The following is a 20616-nucleotide window of genomic DNA, read 5'->3' as shown; positions in this document are numbered from 1 at the left end:
TTAAAGCTGCCAGAAAGAAACTTAATGTTAGAAAACTAAGTATGTAAATAAGGGGAGTAACCCAGCTGAATTGTGACGTCACCTCACAGCATAAAACCAGCACGCCAACCGAAGAAGGACGAGGTGATTTCCAGAGCAAGGTCCTGGTCGAAGTCCAGCTTGAAAATTAAGCGATCCAAGGTGTTAAAGAGGAATTCGATTTGACGATAGCAAAAAGATTGAGGAAACAGGTTCCTAGTATAGTGAGGTGATGGACAGACGTTTAGTTCGTAAGAGATTCTGTTCATAGTTCCTAAGAATTCCTGATTTGTCGAATTTTCAAAGGGGAATTAAGATTAAGTTAAGCTAAGTAGCTTAGTTTTATTGTTGCGTTGACTTGTTGATTTTCATTAATAAATTTTGTTTTGGATTATAGACAATTGTACATAGTTAAATTTGACTTACTAATTAAATATATTTGAAACTTTTGCTTTGACTTGATATTTGTCGTTATTCTTACTAATATTTTCAGTGCACGCGTAAAAGCCCAGGCCTGGCAAACTAATCTCGAATCCATGTAAAGTACCCGTTAGGTTAACGGAAGTTTTACCGGCCGCAGTTAGTGTTGGTTTCCTAAGATACTAAAAATAGTACTTTACATCACAACAAACTTCCATGCTGATGGTAAACTGGCCACATTTCTTGCTTTAATACATTTGTCCTTCAACCTGCTCTTATATATTTCAATTGTTTCAGCATTCAGCACCAATATTGGGGAGTGTAAAAAGTCTCAATTTCATCTCATTTTAATTTTTAATCTAACTTTTATGTTAGAATTTTAATTTATTGTATGTTGGAATTATTGAAATGTTACATTTATATTCAAATATTTAAAATTTAATGTTTTAATATTCTATATTTATTGTCTTCTATTTTGGAACAGTTTATAACTGTTGTTTCAAAATCAGTCACCTGAGGTTGGCCTAGGCATTAGGTTGAAAACCTTAGTGTGTAAGCAAATATATATGTCTCAGCAGCCAAAGGTGTTTAGTAATAATTTTAGTAAATATAATAATAATATCTTACCAATTAGACCTCCTGGTACTGCATATTGTAAGTCATTTTGTTCAGCAAATAGTGAAACAATGCAAGAAAATATAGGTTTACAAGTTAATTTTCCTTCTTGATCTTTAGATACAATTCCAGGTCTTACTTCAATTTCTTGTCCTACCTTAACATAAAATTTACAGTTTTAAAATCTATTTTATATTATTATTATTTATCTATTATTTACTTATATATATAATATATACCTTTAAGACACCTCTTAAAATACTTCCACCAGCAACACCACCTTTTAAATCTTTAACTTCACACCCAGGTTTATTCACATCAAATGAACGAATTACTTTAAACCAAAAAAAGTTATTTAGTTTTATTTCATTTTTAAATATTGTTTAATAAATTAGAAGTTTACTACCTATTAATCTTGGTTCTGACGTAAAATCTCTTACTGGAACAGGAATCTTTTTAACGATATATTCACATATAACCTCAATATTATACTTTAATTGAGCAGATATTGGTATTACTGGTGCTCCTTCAGCAACAGTTCCTATAAAATTGTAATTTTATTAAATATATTATGTAATTACTTCTAATTAGTTAATACACAATACAAAAAATAAAATAATTTGTTTTTGTAAATATAAAAATAATTCAATAAAAAATTATTAATTACAACACAAATGCTAAAGTGGTCTTGTATAATGTCAAACCAATAAATAAATAAATGCATCCCATATGCTAGAATATATTTGTTTTATTTGTTATTTGTTGTCAATGTTCATGATATAAATATGAAAAATAAAATACATTTCAAAAATACACTGTCAAAAGTTACAAAATTACAGAAGTAAACAGCATATTTCTTGCAACTGTATTTTTTCTAATAATGAAGATAAAAATTCCTAAATCCTTAATTACAAAATAATTGAGTTTTTGATATAAAAATTACAGAAAATATACTTTTAAAATGTCTTTCATCTTTTTTAAAATTTGTGCTGTCATAACAAGTAATCAAAATAAATTTTGTTTAAAATTTCTAGAGCCTCTTTTGAGTACTGTGCATCATCCCATCATTTGCGAGATAAACTATATTGCACAATATTTCCTAGTCTTTTCCAATAAAGTATTTTTTTTAATATTTTGCCACAAATAATATAGAACCTTGGTTAAACAGATATCAGTTAATTGGTCTCAACTGTTGTTAGTTTGAAATAAATTTATATTTATGATAAAACATCATATTAAAAATATTGTTTCTGAATAATGATCTTAATCTGAAAAACATTATTTTAATATACAAATAATTTTATAATTAAGATTAAAGATTGAGATGTTATAATTTATATACAAAAATATAAATAAAATTGTTTATGCCATTTACGTAATTGCAGTTTTTGGAAATCCTCTTTAGATTCATGTTGTTTTAGTCACATTCCCGAGTTTTAGTTTTAGCATTATATGAGTATATGTAGTTTTAGTTTTGGTATACTAAAAGTTTTCCTACTTGACTATGTTCCTGTTTATAAATTATTGTTTTAGACTTCTCATGCCTTTTCTCAATATACTAACTGCAATATTATATTAAATATTATCTCAGTTAAAAATAGATTTCTTACTTTTTCATAAGTAATAATTTGTATTTTAATTATATTTCAAACCAGAAAATGTGATTTTATAATAATTTAATGTATCATATAATAAACATTCAAACATTACATTAATTATATATTTTAAATCTGTTAAATTATATTAAGTAATTGACTGTTATGTCAATTACAAAAACTAATCATTTACAATATCAATTTTATTAAGTTTCAGTAATACTTGATTAACTAATCCAATTCTCTCAACATCAAGTTTATATCCTATCCACACTAAAAACTTTAAGTGGAATTAATATTTAAGTGTATTTAAAAATGTTTTTAACCATAACTCAAATAAAAGGTTTATCACTGTAAGTAAAAACTGTTTTTTTGGATTGTCACTGGTGATTGAAACAACAGATTCTTGAAGATAAATTTTTGTATTCTTCAATATACTTTTAATAAATTAAAATCACTTTTTCTTATAACAAAATGGTGTTATCAAAGAAATTCTAAAACTGAATTATTTTTAATTACATATGCTACAATATATTTGTTTTATATAGCATTATACAATTATTAATAAAAATAGTATAATTACAACTTTATCATTCTCTATTTATCATACAGAAAAGTTCGTATTACATATATTGCAATAAATTTATTATTTCATAATATATACAAAACAGACAGAAATGAAATATTCTTAATTATATTAATTTTCAATATTTTTTTAATGGCTTCAACATCAAAACTTATTAGGATTCTATTCAACTACTCAAACAGAAAAAATTATATAAATTACAATAATTAGTTTAATTTATTTTTAATTGTTAAATTCAAAACAAAATAGTGATTAATCTTTAATCAAAATTGTATAACATCTTTATAATTAATTAGCCATATTGTAGCAAAATTAAAATTCAGTGGTTTCATAAAACATTATATAAAATCTTATAAATTAAAAATTTTTTTTTTCATTTGTTATATGAATTCTTCAAAAATGTTTTTAGAATATTTTAAAATTAATTTATAAAGTATGTTTAAAAAAAGTATACTTTTTTAAACATACTTTATAAAAAGTATACCTTTTTTAACCTAAATTTTGAAAATTCAGTTAAAATTTGATATAAATATATACATAAAAATGATGTTAAGAAAATTTAAGAAATACATCCAAATATAATTAATTGTAACTTATCATATAAAAATTGTAAATATGCTATATATAAAATATGGAAATGTCTATATTGTATTTTCTATTTCTGTATATATTTTCAAACAGAAAAACTGTTACTTATATGGATAACTTGTGATAATTTAGCAATTCTAGATAGAAGACAAAACTGAAAAATTCTGTTATATTACTTTTTAATAAGCTTTTATAGTTTCTACACCAAACCATGTTTAAAACCTTTATTTAAATATAATATCATAATAAAAAATAACCATTTTTATTGTAGTTAATTAAATATTTAAAAACATACCTTGAACAAATTTTAATATTTGTTGATATTGTTCTTTTGCTTGTGATTCCTTTACAAGATCAATTTTATTTTGTAAAATTAAAATATGTTTCAATTTCATAATTTCTATTGCTGCTAAATGCTCTGAGGTTTGAGGTTGTGGACAAGATTCATTTCCAGCTAAAATATTTAAAATTACTTAGTTAATAATGTCTAAAAAGTAAATTCAAATATAAAATTTTAGAAAACAAAACTAATTAGTCATTACATATATAAAACTTAGATTTTTAACTTAATGATAATGTTAAGATTATAGAATAGGACTAGAATATTACAATTAAAAAAAAAAAACACTTTACTGAAGGCATACAAATGATTTAAAAACAAAAAGTTAAATACAGAAGCATCTTAGTTGTTCATATCTTTCAAACTCAACTTTATACATGCTAACAAAAATATGTTAAACATAGTTGCAACAAAAGACAAGTGACCAAAATGAATCAACTGATAGATACAAACATAATAATATAATGTGCAAGATATTACGCAAAATGTTAAATAATTACATATAAGAATGTAATAAATAACTTATTAACAAAAGAAATACAAATAATTAGATAGTTATAAATGGGAAGACATTGTTTTAATTTGTGACAATTTAACTTATATTTGTTAAATTTCCCAATCCTTTTATATAAAAAAAAATTTAATTACTTAAAACTTCTACAATAAGAAACAGCAAAATAAAATGAAATCTCTAAAAATAAACGCAAAAAAATTTGACAACATTAAAATAGAGAGGTTGCGGCTGACGTTTTCATCATGAAAACATGATCGTCAGACATTCAGCCCTGCCTTCCTGTAAGCCTAGAAGTTTGACAATGGCATTTGGAACGTCGAGCATGATTCCACTGATGTTCCAAACACCATTGTCAAATTTTTAGGCTTACAGGAAGGCAGCACTGAATATCCAATGTTCATGTTTTGCAATGAAAACATCAGCCTCCTCTCTAATGACTTGACAGTCAAACTGCTGAGGTAATTAAAATGTCAGCCTACCACTCTGGGGAGATAGGATAATATCCAAATAATCAAAAACCCCAAAAAATTTTTTCAAAAGTGATGTGTCCCAGATATGTCAAACCCCATTCTTCACAACCCAGCTTATTCTAACATGGGTCTAGCCAAACCCTTGATGGATATGATTATAAGGTTCCCTATTAAGGGACAGAAATATTTTTCCTATTTTCTATTCATTCTGCCCACAGGACAAGAATAATAAAAAAAAACTAAAATGACTTTGTATTTATAGTTTTTCTGAGTTTTATTATTTATATTCTTCCATTAAAGCATTGCTTTTGACTTCATTAACTAGTGGAATACTTCTTTACTTTTCTTGAGTAATACGTTTTTTTTTTTTTCCCCATAGTCATATAAAGATATCAATATCAATAAAAAGTATGATTCTCTTTTAATGAAATGATCATAATTGGTATAAAGTCTTGTATGTTAGATAATTTGAAAAATTTCTCAAAAAAGATTTAAAAAATAATCAAAATTACAATTTAAAAAATGATTAATATGATAATGATGATAAAAAATTTGATCTATTTTAGAAAACTAAATATGAAGAAATCTTAATGTTTTATTATTATTATTATTTTTATAATTTAAATACAGTAGAGCATCGATTATCCGACCCCCGATTAACTGACTTATCGGTTAACCGACCGCATTCTAGTCGGCAAATTCAAATGTCCACTAGTGATGTGGCACTACAATATTTGGTTATGTCTTGGCTACTTTAATATTATTTTTGTTAAATTTTTGCATGTTTTAGCTGGCAGCACTGGCTCGACCATGAAAGGGAAGCTAGTATTTAAACCAGGTCTAATACACTATACTAATAATGTATTTTTTCATACTTTTCGGTTATCCAGCTTTTCAGTTATCCGACCAACCCCAGTCCCCAATTAAGTCGGATAATCGATGCTCTACTGTAGTTATACTCAGTTGATACCAGTGGCTGTGTACTATGCTGGACCAGAGTCAAGGCATATTAACCAAAACAAGACAAATTAAATAAGTATGCCAGTGTGTGTGTCTGTATTCAGGAATTTCTAACAATATGACCTGTTTATTATATATGCTGTTACTAAATTAGATGCTGATAATATATTACTTATCTTTAAGAGAATTTATAGTAAAAAATTAACAATACGAAGAAAAATATGCTAGTTTGTTTATTAGACACCTGTCTTTTACAAGAAAAAACATAGCCTTTGAAATTTGATCAATGTGTATACAAACAGACAAAATAGAACTAAACACTATTTTTAAATTATAATTTATATCACAAGCTTTTCAATTTTATAATATGATTAAAATTTATATTATCATTAAAAATAACATATCAAGATATAATTTCATTTCAAACTCTTACCAATTAATAACAATGCAGCATCCATAACAGCTGCTCCATTCAACATAGTAGCCATAAGAATGTCGTGACCAGGACAATCCACAAATGAAACATGTCTACAGATAATTATTATTATTTTAATTGTAAATAATCTGCAAAATTTTCTCCTTAAACTATCAAAAAATTTTAATATATAAGTTAAATTTTTCATAAACTGATAATATCATATTATATTAACTTGTGTTTCCTGGATAAGTCTACTTTCAAAATTATATGTGTAAAACTTTATAGCAAATCCAATTAAAGAATAGTTTTTATAGAAATAAATATAGCTTTTCTTTGATGAACAGATAATAAGACTATTAATTTAAATATTAAAAAATTAAGGAAGCTATATTTTGGTATTTTTCAACATAATTCTTAAAAACAAATTTTAGTTTTAAAATATTTTGAATTTTAAATAATTTTGTCCTAATTTAGTAGACATGTAAAGCCCATAAAATTCAATATGTAAAGCTATTTCTGCTAATAATAATTATTAATAAAATAGCTCATAATATACTTAGATAAATAATGTTAAACAAACATAACATGTATCTATATCATTTTAAAAACTCTGATTTCACATTATAAAGTGCTATTATAATAATAATTGTCACCATGAAGAAAAAGAATTAGAATTTTTTTAATGCTCAAGAATTATACTTATATAATAGAAAGGAATTGATCAAATAGGCTATCATTGCATAGATAACAATGCACAAACATACTTATATGAAGTATCAATAGCTCTGTACAGAGTGAAATCTTTTAAAAATACTAGAATATTCATAAAAACGAATAAAAATAAGTTTTATATTAAGAATATTGTATTGAATCAGATATTCAAAAAGTAATATGTAAAAATTATAAATTGATTTAAAATAAATAATGTGAATTTTAAATTAATTTATTTCTCAATTTTGAAAGTAATTTTTAAAAAATCTTTAATCTTTTCACAACTGAATTTTATAAAGTTAAAAAAAGAAGAGATGAATAGTATTTATAAAAATATTTAGAGGTTTATTCAGTATAAATGCAATTCAAAATTCTAATGGCTCCACCATTGAACTGGTTAGCAAGTTATATTTTTTTTTTATATCACACTGGTTATAGATTCTTAGAGTGCAGTATTTTACACATCCCGGTGTTCTCCAGTGTAGTGTAATATTTAATTAATAGGTTCTGGCTGGTATATGTAATATATAAAACTATTCATTTGTTTATGAAAATGCTATAATAAATTTTTTTCTTCATCTTACAATTCTGCAGTTTAAATATTTTAGTCCCTTGTTTTAAGTAATTTTCAAAATTTAATTTTGAAATACAAGGTTAAAGAAACATATTAAAGAAAACAATAGTAATACCTTAGAAGTCTAAAGCGACCACTGCAATTTGGTCTATCACATGCAAAATCATCTTCTTTACTACTGCCAAAAGATCGGTAACAAGCAGGTCTTGGGCAAGCTTCATTATCACATCTGTAAATCTAAAAATATTAGAATATTAATTTTATAATCTAATAATTTTAAATGATAAAATTTATTTATTAATAGTTTGTTAAACATAAACAAACTAGTTGAAATACAATTTCATGAATTCTATAATCTAATACCTTAATGTTTCTAAATTTTTATCCTTTATCTTCTCAATTTTCCTTTCTTAAGTCATACTAAATTTAACATATTAAAAGTTACAGACAAACTAAAACAGCAGGAAAGGTAAGAAAACATTGTTTATTTTCATTTCCCTATCTATATTCATTTTAATTAATAATATTTCTAGTATTAAATAAAATAATAAGCAAGTTTATTATAACTAATGAATGCAAAAATTTTAAGTGATACTCAATTTGAAACAATTTACAATTTCAGTTAATGCCAATTCCTACTCTATGGAAAAAAAAACATATAAAATACTAAAACAGCTTATTATACAACACTTCATATTATTCTTAATATATTTCCGTTCTCTTCTGGTTCAAAGGAAAAGCGAAAGATTCTACTGGTATATGCTTCATATCCTACATTACTTTGCATTGTTAAAAAAAGATGCTGATGAAAAAGAACCTTTAAACCTTTTGAATAATTTATTATTCAAAATACATAGATAATGTAGAGATTTGCAGCATTTCATAAAGACTATACTAAAAATATTTTATTACATTTAAAGTTTAATACAGAAGACATGTGGAAACATACTTTTAATTTAAATTAAGAAATAATAAATTGCTTCTATTTCTATTATTTTTGTACATATAAGTTAAATATTAAATTTCATATTGTAGATCAGTGGTTCCCAATGAGTGGTTCAAGACCCTTAGGGGATCAAAAGGTTTAGGGGAGCTGCATTTGTGAATGGAACATTATAAAAATATACTAAACTATACATTTTATTTAAAAAATAAGAGAATAATGTATTGTAAAAATGCACACAATTGAACCTTAAACATAAAATTTCAGAAAAGTTTAATGCACATAAAACACAAACATTTTTGTTCTACATAAGAGATCTTCAGATTAAAGCGTTCTATGTAGATCGAAAATGTTTGTTTTATATGCATTAAACTTTTCTGGAATTTTATTTTTAAGGTTCAATTGTGTGTGCTTTTATGATATAATATATTCCAGACTTACAGTGTTTGAACTAAAGAATAATGTATTTTAAAAAAATCTGTAATAGTAAATTTAATAATATCCTGTTCTAAGCATTCCGTACTTAGAACAGGGTATTCAAATAGCTTAGAACATTTGGAAGCTCAGTAGAACTATTACTCTTGTTATTTCACATAAATAGGGCCTATAAACAACGCCAAAAACTTTTGTGATTGATACTCAATGTGCTGGAAGTTGCATGATAAATAAACTAGTTAACATATAAAAGAATAAAAATTAATACTAGTTATTTAAATAAATAACTACTAAATAAATAAAAATAAATTACCTTTGCATTAGCATATCCCAACTTGATAGTGATATTTCTTTCTAATTCATTTTTAAATCGAACAGTCTAGATAAAAATAGTAATTATTTTTGATGTAATGAATAATAAATTATGTGAAGTCTACATATAATATTTTAAAAGTAATTTTACCTGTACACCAGATATAGCCTTTACAACTGTAGATTTTCCATGAGCTACATGACCAATTGTACCTAGATATATTTTAAACATTAATTAATAAACAAATTTAAACAGACTATAGAAATATTTAATATTTTCAATAAAATTCTGTAAATGAATTTAGTTTAAAGCTTTTACAAAAGTTACAGATTATAAAACGTAGCATAAAAATGAAGAATGTATTAATTCATTTTTACAAATTTTGAGAACAGAAATTAATAGATGATATAATAATCTACTAAGAAATTAATAGATGATATATACATAATCTACTAAGTGAAAATTACAGATTCATGTCATAAATTTTATTTTATTTAAAATTTCTAACAAAAATTTCAACTTGATTTCAATTTACAATATATAATCATTTTGTTAGCAAGATTTATATCAAAGTTTTTAAAATTAAAATTACCTTCTATCTTATAATTAAGCTAATTAATCAAACTACATAATTTTGCCTAAATTATAACAGGACTTATACTTACTCAGGTTTGATGCATAAACTGACAAGTTTTTACTCAACTTGGCTTGGTATTTCTAACACTGTGAGTCAATTTTGACTCGCAGAAAATTTCCAATAAAACTGACTTTTATTTGTTTCTACTATCATTTTAATTTTGTTTTGATGAATTTTTTTAACCAACACAACAGTTACTTTATTCCAATTTATCATAAAAAAAGCTTATTTTTTAAGCTAAATTTGTCATAAAAAAAGCTTATTGGTCTAAAACAAAACTAATCAATTGCGTTATACAAATCGGTTCTGTCATATAAAGCACTACAAACTGAAGTTAGGTTAATATTACATTAATATCGGAAGAAGACAAGTCAATCCTTTGATAAAAAAAATGGAGGCAAAAAAAAATAGTCCTGCTCTCTGATGAATTAAATTCAAATGTTGATTGGAAAGATTTCTCTAAATTAAATTTAACAGAAGATATAATAAGACGACTTCAAGACAGAGTTGATTGGGATGTTATTTCTGAAAAAAATCTTAGTAATGATTTTGTTCATGAGTTCCAGGATAAATTAAACTGGAATAAAATGTCGAAAAGCAGACATTACTCTCCCAATTTTTTAAACAAGTATGTTCATCGAATTAATTGGGATGATGTTTGTCGTTATCAAAAGTTAACAGAAGACTTTTTGAATGAACATAATGATCGTCTAAATTGGGATCTTGTGTCTCAATATCAAAAACCGACTCAACATTTCATTATAAGTTTTAAACATTTACTCAATATGGCACTTGTTTGTAAACATCAACGATTGGATGAAGACACTATTAAAGAACTTGAAAACCATGTGGATTGGGAGATTATTTCAGAATGTCAAGATTTATCCGAAAAATTTATGGAAGATTTCAAGCATAAATTGGATTGGTGTAGTCTCATTAGTAATCAGAAACAATTAACAACCAAATTTATAACAGATAATTATCAATTTGCATTAGTTCGTGTTTTAGCAAAAATATGTGAAAGACTTTAATTTTTTAAAATATAATTAATATATTTATATACTTATGTTTTTTGTATACTTACTGCTTATTCCCGAATTGATGTAAATGTTCTTTTTATTTCAATAAACAAAAGATAGAGTATCATCGCTGTCAATTATTTTTTAAAAAAATACATATATATATAGAGTAAAAGAATAGATAATTTTGAAATAGTGAATAGCGTGTTCTGATTCGTGACGGTATGCATTATTCGTTATTTTGTTTGATATCTAAATCACTGATGGAAAAAATTATAAAATAATATTTAAAAAATACAAAAAAAAAAAAAAAAATGATGTTTAATATTTTGCCAACAGATGGAGTCAGCAAGGAGAAATGTTTAAATCATCGCCTGTTAACAAAACTTATATATAAATCTCTTAAATATATAAGTATATATAGAGAACAAAACTTATATATCTCTTATATATAAAACTTTAAAAATATTCTTATATTAAAAATAAAATATACATAAAACTTTCGAATATCAATTCTCCTACACATAAATATATTAAAAAATATTATTTCTCTTATATCTATATAAAACAACAATTTATTGCAAAAACGCTCATTCAAATCGCACTGGAAAGTATATCCGAAGGGACACCTAAAATGGGTGTGGTTTTGATGTCTAGGAGAGCTTTTGGGATACTAATTATTTCAAAAATGCTCGAGCAATTTACCAATTATCGTAAAAATTGCCGTGTTTTTCCCCTGCTTGACGTGTTTCCTGCAAAATCATGAGCGATACTACAATAAAAGTTATAAAATGCTAAAAGTTTAACAAATTATCTCAGAGTCTCTCAATCCTATACTACTAATAATAAATTAAAACAATAAATAAAATATATAAATATTGTATGTAATAATAAAAATTGCATTTACTGGTTGCACACCATTGACTGACATCTTAAACATGGCTGCCAGATTTGCAACATGTGTATCACTTCCATGCTTCATGATAAAGTTCCTTTTTATCTTAGCCTTTTTCAAGACTTCCTCTTACTAGTTAGACTTCATTGCTTCCACACACTTCTTGAATACCATGATTAATAAGTAAAGGCGATATTGGGTTGAACAGACAGTTTTTGTGTTTTTAACAGTTGTTCTTACTTAACATAAATATGTGATTTAATTATAACAGTTGTGAATTTTAACACATTATTCTAATTTGAGATTATATTCTTTGTTCAGAAGTTTATTTTACTGTTAAGTGCATTTTTCATTCTGCACCATGCTCAAACTCCGAAGCAAATTTTTGTCGATTTTGGCATTTGAACTCTGAAGCATTCGAAGTATAAGGTATCACTGTATTTATAAAATTCCTTTATTACATTAATAATTTAATAGTACCATCATCTATAAATATTTATAATTTATATATCTATTCAATTAAAAATATATTTTTACTAACTCACCAATATTAATTGTTGCTTGTCGACTTATAACTTCTGGTGTAAGAGGAGATAATTCACCTACTTTCTATAATAAAAAAAATGCATTTTAAATTATAGTTAAAATAAAAAATTATTACCAACCATAATTCAATAATAGACAATGAAAATCCATATTATATCAATCATGATGTTAAGCAGCACTAACTTCTGCACATTTGTATTTGTATTCTCATAATCATATTATAAAAAAAAATTTAATTTCGATAAAAGGAGAAGTTACTGCTAAAGTTATTGGAAACTACATGCATTTATGTTTGAACTGTGATCTTACTGAACTGAAATGTTTCAGCTGAATGAGAGCATTTGGTTTGTAAAAAATTTATCAGTAACTTATTTCTCCTTTACCAAACTAACACGGCACCACATTTTATAAATTTTTATAACTAAGTTTGATGTAGATAATCTATTTTAACACATATTTTTAAATACAGAGTTCATCTTTAGCTAATATTTTTAATGCTGTTGAAGAACAGATAGTTGTTTATAAATACTTTTGACTAAACATTGTATTATTTGTGTAAAGAATTATTATAAATTGTAATATGAATCTGTATAGATGCATGAAGCAAGACAAAACACAACATAAAAAGTAAACAAAAGACTTTCTAGTTTTCAAATAAAGTTCAAATTATTCTAAACTTTGGTATAATTTTAGTAATAGAATTATAGGGTTTAACAATTTCAAATTTACTCATCAAGTTAACTTATTCAGTTTAATGTTTTATTTAGCCATTGAAAATCAGTATCATCTCAGGGAACGAGATTTGTATTATTTATTTACTAAATTACTCAATTAACAAAATTCATTCTATTAAATTTAACTAATTATAGTCATTTCAATTATGTTAAAGTTTTATAATTGTGTTCAGTGTATAATTTAGTATAGTCAAGCAAAAGATCATTTACATAAAGTGTAGGGGTACAAATTTACTGGCATTTTTTATTTCCAGTAAAAAAGTAAATTTTCTAAATATTGCTGACTTATCAGTGAGTCAACAACTAACCAATCATTAGTAAATTATGTGCAGTTGAACTCCCTTTATTCTATCCTAAAAGGTAACAGTTTTGTGCCTGGAAAAAAAAGCACGCTATAATTTTTTAGTTGCTATGATTAAAAAGTAACCGGTATGAATGCTCACATTCAAATAAATGTGAGCACTCACACTGGCAACTAAAGAGTTGCTCTATATGTTACAACTGAAACTGCTAATGAGTTATAGGTGATACAGTAAAGAAACAAATTGCTAAACTCTCCAGTATAGTACTGTAATATGATATTTTAAAATAGTAAAGAATTATAATAATTTAAAAGACAAATAATGTAAATTGTTTTACAGTTTAAATAAAAATATTTGACACTTCATTATCCTTAATATACAAGAATGTAAATATACATGAAAGTGTATATAAATAAATATTTGGCTTGAAAAATATTATTGTGTGTCTACCTATTTTTATCCAATTTACTAGTAAAAAAATTAAATTAGTAGTATATTTACATATACATATTTAATGATTACCAGTAACATGGTTTACTAGTAATGCAATCTTTAGTATAGTGTTCTCTATTTTTCCTTATTAATTTATTGATTCCAAGAAAGATTAACATGTACTATTGAAACCAAAATATTCATGTACAGAGAGGGATTTCCTACAAAAAACATTCCAAAATGAAATTGAAAATAAAGGAAATTATTATTGGCATTAAATATCAATAATAAATAATTTAAAATTAATATTAATAAAATTCACTAATTTCTTCAACTAATAAAATAAATCAGCAATGAGTTATTCAACTTTCCCAGCAACATTTAAAATTTTGGTGTGGCATCTGTTATAATATTTTATTTTAAAACTTTTTATATTTTAAGCTATTATAAAATGGTAAAAAGCTTAGTTTTGAGTGTAGAAACGGGCTTTATATAAAAAAAAACATTGTGAATGCCAATAACCAGTAAAATTGTTATAAGTCTGACTCTACTGGAGATACACATGACCCCCATTATCTTCCCACTCATTTGACCTTTAACCACCAAAATTTAATAGCATCCTAATAAACAAACCTCCATGCAAAAAATCAGAAATTTTCAACAAGAAGCACAGGATTTATTAATCTTCAAATAGAATGAACAAAATGGTGTTTCTCCACACACAAACATCCATACATATAGAAATTACCACTGAATTTTTTTCCATTTCTCAATGTTTCAAGGTGTTCAAGTTTAAAGATGTAAAAATCTGAAGAATCATTTTCTGCTAGATCTGAATCTCTCTGTTATAACAGCCAGAAAAGTAATATATTTTATTGATTGTTCAAAAAATCAAAAATTGAAAATCTGTGATAATTTTTTTTTGTAATTGTCAGATTGCTCTAAAAATTTCAGAAAATGTTTAAATTGATGTTGTAAACAATATATTAATATAATAAATACATTACAATTGTTAATGTTTTTGTTATTGAAAAAAGTTGGGTATGTTTATAATTTTGAAATGGACTGTATGTAATAACAGATTGCTACTTTCTAAAAATCATAATATACACTAATTAATCCATTAGAAAATCTTTTCTTAATCCAACAAATGTCAGCAATAATATATAATAATAATGGCTACTTTGTTATAACAAAGAATATGAGGAGTGTAATGTAGATACAGAGATTCAGATTACTAATCAATTAAAAACAATTTTTATTGTAGTATTTATGAAACTGTGCCGGTACTTATTCTGCAACTTGAACACTAACTATATAGTGTATTTACTCGGACACATGGCAAATTTCATCACTAATTTTTATTCAGTTGAACTGAATAAAAATTAGTGATTAGTGTTCAGGTTGTAAAAACAATTTTATTATTATATGAATAAATCTAGTGTAAATATCAGCAATATATTTACACTGATTTTGAAGAAAGTTATGTAAACTTTTATTTGATTTGACAATTTTTTTAAAATTATACAATGCTTTCCAAATGTTGATTAACTGTAAAATTTAGATATAAATTTTGTAAATTAAACAAATATTATTTCAAAAAAATTACATTTAATTTACTTTTATGGCAAATGTAATTTTCAAAATTTTATCATCTGGAAATAATTTTTCGTACAATAAATTGGTATAGATTCCAAATTATTGATGTTAAAAAATTACTTTTTCATAACATTAATAGTATTGATTGTCATGTTATAACATTTACAATATTTACAATGTTACGAAAAAGCTAAAAATCAAATCTAACAACTCGTCTTTTTATATCTTTGATGGTGAAACTTAACTTTGTATTTTACAAGGTGTTTGATTATATAATACATAATCTGTATATATATGTACAAGTAGACACGACCGCCGTAGAACGTTCGTCTGAAAAAATCTGAGGCTTTGGGCATCTTGGGTAATTTCAAGAGATTGTCCGTCAGTGAAATTTCTTCCGACGCCGTCTTCTTGAGTCTTTCGCTGCTGACGGGAGTGCTTCTGAAAGAAATAGTTGGCGATGGTGTGTGCAGAGGAGTCTTCTCTCTGGAGGAACTATGGATGGGGGAAGGACTGTAACTCACTCGTAGTGCCTTGTCGATGCCACAATTTATGCCAAGTTTGGAACACACCAACTGTTGTGCGGCGGGAGACATAGAATTTAATCTTTCTATGAGCGATTTTGGAATATTTGTTTGGAAATTTGAAGGGCTTAAAAGAGTAGAATGTACTCTCTGCATGGCTTCTCGTTTCTTTGTTCTATGCTGTTTAGCAACTTTATCTGCTAAAGATAAGGCTATTCTTTCATAAGCTGGCAAGCCTGGAATTTTAAATTGTGGGTCCTACTACATTTTGAGGTAAAGGAGTGTTGCTGCCATCTAGACGAAATGGAGTACCTTCAATTTCTCCCCAAGTCATTAGAGGAGACTCACAAACACCTGGTGCTGGGGAAGGAGTTGCTACAAAACTATAACCATTTATTTTAGGAGATTCATCAGGTAATATTTATTTTCCGTCTATTCCAACTTTTCCTTCTTTCATTTTAGCCTGGACTGATGCTGCTTCTGCAATTTCTGACATATTATTATTGTCAGAAATTTTATTAATATTAATTAAAACACCTGTTAGATTATTAAATCTGCAAAGAGTAAGTTATTCAAAGTTTTCATAAGGCATAAGTTGAAACTTTTAAGAGTTGTTAAAAATAGATTGCTGATTGATAGTTTATGAACATATTTTTAATTTAAGAACTAAAAAACACAAAATCTTTAAAAATTTTAAAATACAGTTTTTACTGAAAATAACTTGGAGACATAGATGCAAGCACACCAAAATGTATTAATGCTAAATTAAATTTGTTAATGTTAACTGTGAAAAGTCGGCACTTGTGCAGTTTATGGGGTATGGCTGTTTGAAAGGTTTTCTTCCATAAAATTAATCGATTCTAGACTGATTTGACTTGAACATTTCCAAAATACACACAATTTTTTTAGGAATAATCCATATAAAATATGCTATAAACAAAAAATTGTAGGAATACTTACTGGAAAGCTCAGCAAATTCTTTGCAAAAAAGAGTAAGTTATCAGGAAATTGTCAGAATGAGTAATCATGTGACCGAATAGCACTGACAAATGTCACATGACACACTTTATACGCATCCTCCATCCGATGTGCCATTCTGTGGCAAAAACAAGCTTAAGCAATGGCATCTTCGAACGGTGCACACTCGATAAGTATTCCTATAATTTTTTGTTTATAGCATATTTTATATGTATTATTCCTAAAAAATTATACATGTTTTGGAAATGTTTGAGTCAAATTAGTCTAGAATCGATTAATTTTATGGAAGAAAACCTTTCAAACAGCCATACCCCTAAACTACACAAGTGCTGAAAAGTTAGTGTTTCTTGCCTTTTTTTCCACATATGTACACACAAAAATTTTAAATATGGATAATTGGTCATTTTACGAGCATTTCAAAAATTAGAGTATTCATTTGTTTACCATTATAATTTTACGAAAATGTAAATGGCTTTCTTGCATGTTTTGGAATTATTATTGTGCAATGATTCAAAAACATAAACAATTTGTATTTTATAAGATAATCCAAAAATTACTTGCTAAGTTCAAGTTCCTATTTCAAAAAAATCATTATACAATATAATAAAGCATTCTCTGTTGCACTCCTAATCTTGTTATTTTGATACAGACAATTTACACATAATTTGTCATCATCAAGAAAATAGCAAAATATACTTTAGAACAGCAGCATTCATTTCATTGTTAAGGAATATGAATGAATAAGAGAAAGCCCAAAACATTTCAGAAGAGCCTTTCAAACCAAATTTGAAATTGATTAAAGCAGGATATAATAAACACACTAACAGTTTTTTCAGCAAATATTTTAGCTCTGGCTCCATGTAATATATCATCCAATTACTTCAAAAGATAGTCTTGAATTATGAGGTCAGATTGTGTAAAGTCCGGCAGGACAGTCAACCGGAGGCTTTATTGAAAATATTGTACCATAAATAGCCTATGCCAGGGGTGGCCAACAAGTCGATCGCCAAGCCAATTTTGGTCGATCGCTAGCGATGTCTTGACTTAATGTATTATATTTGTAACCGAACGCAACTGTTTGCATGCAGTTATGACTCGACTCACAAGCAGTGAGTGCACTTCGTACTGAAACAGTGTATAAACATAGTATGTATTTCACACTTTCCCCTCCCCACTTAGACTATGCCTATGACAACAAGTCGATCGCAACACATTTTTACGACAAAAAGTAGATCTTATGTGCACAAAAGTTGGCCACCCCTGGCCTATGCCATGTATAACTTAAAAATTAAACTTCAAATTATTTTTGAAATCATAGAATGTGTCCTAGATAACAAATGTGATAAAATCTTCATTAATTAGCAACGACGTATGAAACTTTGTATGTAATTTTTGGAGCACATTGTACTTGTTTTTCAATGAAAAAGTATTTCGTCCCGAAATCAATCACATTATATTAAATATGATTCATTTCAGACGAACAAAAACCTGTTATTCATTAAATATATTCACAATATCTTAAAACTTTAGTGATTTTAGTAGAAAGTGCTTCCTCAACAAATTCTTTCTTCAATAACTTTTTAACATTAAAAACCTAAACTTTACAACAGATGGATCATACTTTAAAATGTATGACTTTGCAAATTATCTGAGAAAATTCTAATTAATAATCCTAATGTTGGAATATTGAAGACTAATTACATAAATGGTAATTATTTTCGAAATTAAATTAGAAAATGTTTTCTAATTCATTAAATGTAACGTGTGAATTTCATCATATGTAATAACAAAAAAAAAAAATACATTTACATATTTTATACGTGGAATCTACAAATATATAATAACTTTCAAAGCCAAAAAGTAAGACGAAATATGTTGACTTAATATTGACTTACTAATTTGCTCAGATCTTGTTTTTTTAATTGAGGCTGCCCTTGTGATAAAACCACGTCTCCGCCCGCCATCTTGGAAACTTTCGATGCGACCGCCCTCTACTATTTTCAAACTTTAATCGTTATTTATTTATTTTCATAAAATGTTTCTATTTCTAAAAATTAATATAAATTATTCACCTCGTTAATTCAACAATATTTTATTGGATTTTATTTAAATAAAAATATTGAGAAAGTTTAGTGAAATTGACAAAGTAAAACTAAGTTTATGAATCGAAACGCGACCAAAAACTATATTTTTGTTTTGTTTTTTAATGTTGACTCTTTCGATCCTGTAAATACTAAGGCCTTTTTTAATCATATCCATAATAGATCGGCCAGGCTCACAATGGGGGTGACGGGTGGTGAAAGACGGAGCCAGACATATCCAGGATAATCTCCTGTAAAAAGATTCCTGACGCTTCCGACCCAAACCCGAACCCGAGCATCCCAGAGTGGCAGCCTGATACCTTTACCACCTCTACCATCTGACCTTCAATTCTGGTATCTAAAGAGTTCGAATTTAATCGGATTGTCAGAAATTTTTAGGGATGATCTGATTCGCTAAGTCGGACCCCTTCCCTTACCACTCGGCTACCCCAGTGTAACCCTGAACGAATCCTAAGAAACTTATATGGACAGATGGCCGAGCGGTCAAAGTGGCAGCCTACCGCTCTGGAGTACCCGGGATCGAATCTGAACGGGTCGAAAGTGCCTCAGTAATTTTTCAGATGGTAGTTCGTCCGAATATGTCGGGCCTCGTCCCTCACTACCCGGCCGCCCCACTGTGGGCCTGGTCGAACCCATAATAGACCTGCTAAAATAGGCTCTCTTAGTGCCCACAGGGCAAAGAGTTAAAAAAAACTCTGAGAAACATGCAAAAATAATCTTAATGCCTACAAGTTGGAACGAGATTTTTAGTGAGTTTAAGAACGTTCCAGTTTTTTCTAGAAAGTTCTAGAACCTAGAGATGAAATTTGGTACACAGTTAGGGCACGTCATGAAAACGTACACTAAGAAGGGATTTTTCGAAATTCCCCACACAGGGGGAGAGGGAGAGCATTAACCTGAAGAGCGGCTTCTACTGTACTATTTTAGATGCGATTTTTTGTTTTTAATTACGTCTATTCTTCATTGAGTACTTAGGGGTATTAAATTGATAACATTTTAGACATTGTTATAAATATTTTTTATATATTTCGATTTTTTAACCAAATGTTTGAACCGTTTTAAATTCGAATTTCTTTTTGCATATTGGTTCGATTATAGAACGATTGTAAACGTTCTAGAAAATTTATCAAATTAAAAACGGTTTGTGTGATTCTCAGCAATTCTCATCATTCTCAGCGGTAGGTGTTAAATAACAATTAAGCCCTACTATGGTTGTTGAAATATTGAATGTAAATAGGTTTGCTTGCAAAATCTGCGCGAGCAAAGCCGCGGGTAACAGCTAGTTGTAAATATTTTCACAAGTTGAAATAAAAATTTTCACAAACTATAACTAAAATAAAAAACAAAA

At 26.7% G+C, this 20616-nt stretch overlaps 1 protein-coding gene and 1 pseudogene across 1 annotated transcript in view; both read right to left on the bottom strand.

Moving 5' to 3' along the window:
- The window catches only part of eIF2gamma (eukaryotic translation initiation factor 2 subunit gamma), a 34827-nt gene extending 15671 nt beyond the window's left edge, over positions 1-19156 (bottom strand). Inside the window, exons 1-10 of the mRNA XM_067266990.1 lie at positions 19062-19156; positions 12597-12660; positions 9651-9712; positions 9501-9566; positions 7925-8046; positions 6540-6634; positions 4118-4276; positions 1460-1594; positions 1293-1387; positions 1066-1210 (exon numbers count right to left, since the gene is read on the bottom strand). Coding sequence (XP_067123091.1) covers positions 1066-1210; positions 1293-1387; positions 1460-1594; positions 4118-4276; positions 6540-6634; positions 7925-8046; positions 9501-9566; positions 9651-9712; positions 12597-12660; positions 19062-19130 — 1012 coding nt within the window. The 5' untranslated portion in view covers positions 19131-19156. The remainder of the gene's footprint in view (positions 1-1065; positions 1211-1292; positions 1388-1459; positions 1595-4117; positions 4277-6539; positions 6635-7924; positions 8047-9500; positions 9567-9650; positions 9713-12596; positions 12661-19061) is intronic.
- On the bottom strand, positions 15701-16684 carry LOC136972315 (splicing factor ESS-2 homolog pseudogene; annotated as a pseudogene).
- Positions 19157-20616: the final 1460 nt, after the last annotated feature.

Source organism: Centruroides vittatus, unplaced genomic scaffold (assembly GCF_030686945.1).
Source record: "Centruroides vittatus isolate TY-2023 unplaced genomic scaffold, ASM3068694v2 contig_290, whole genome shotgun sequence".
NCBI lineage: Eukaryota > Metazoa > Arthropoda > Arachnida > Scorpiones > Buthidae > Centruroides > Centruroides vittatus.
The sequence above is the reverse complement of the archived record's forward strand: the minus strand, read 5'-3'. Positions and strand labels throughout refer to the sequence as shown.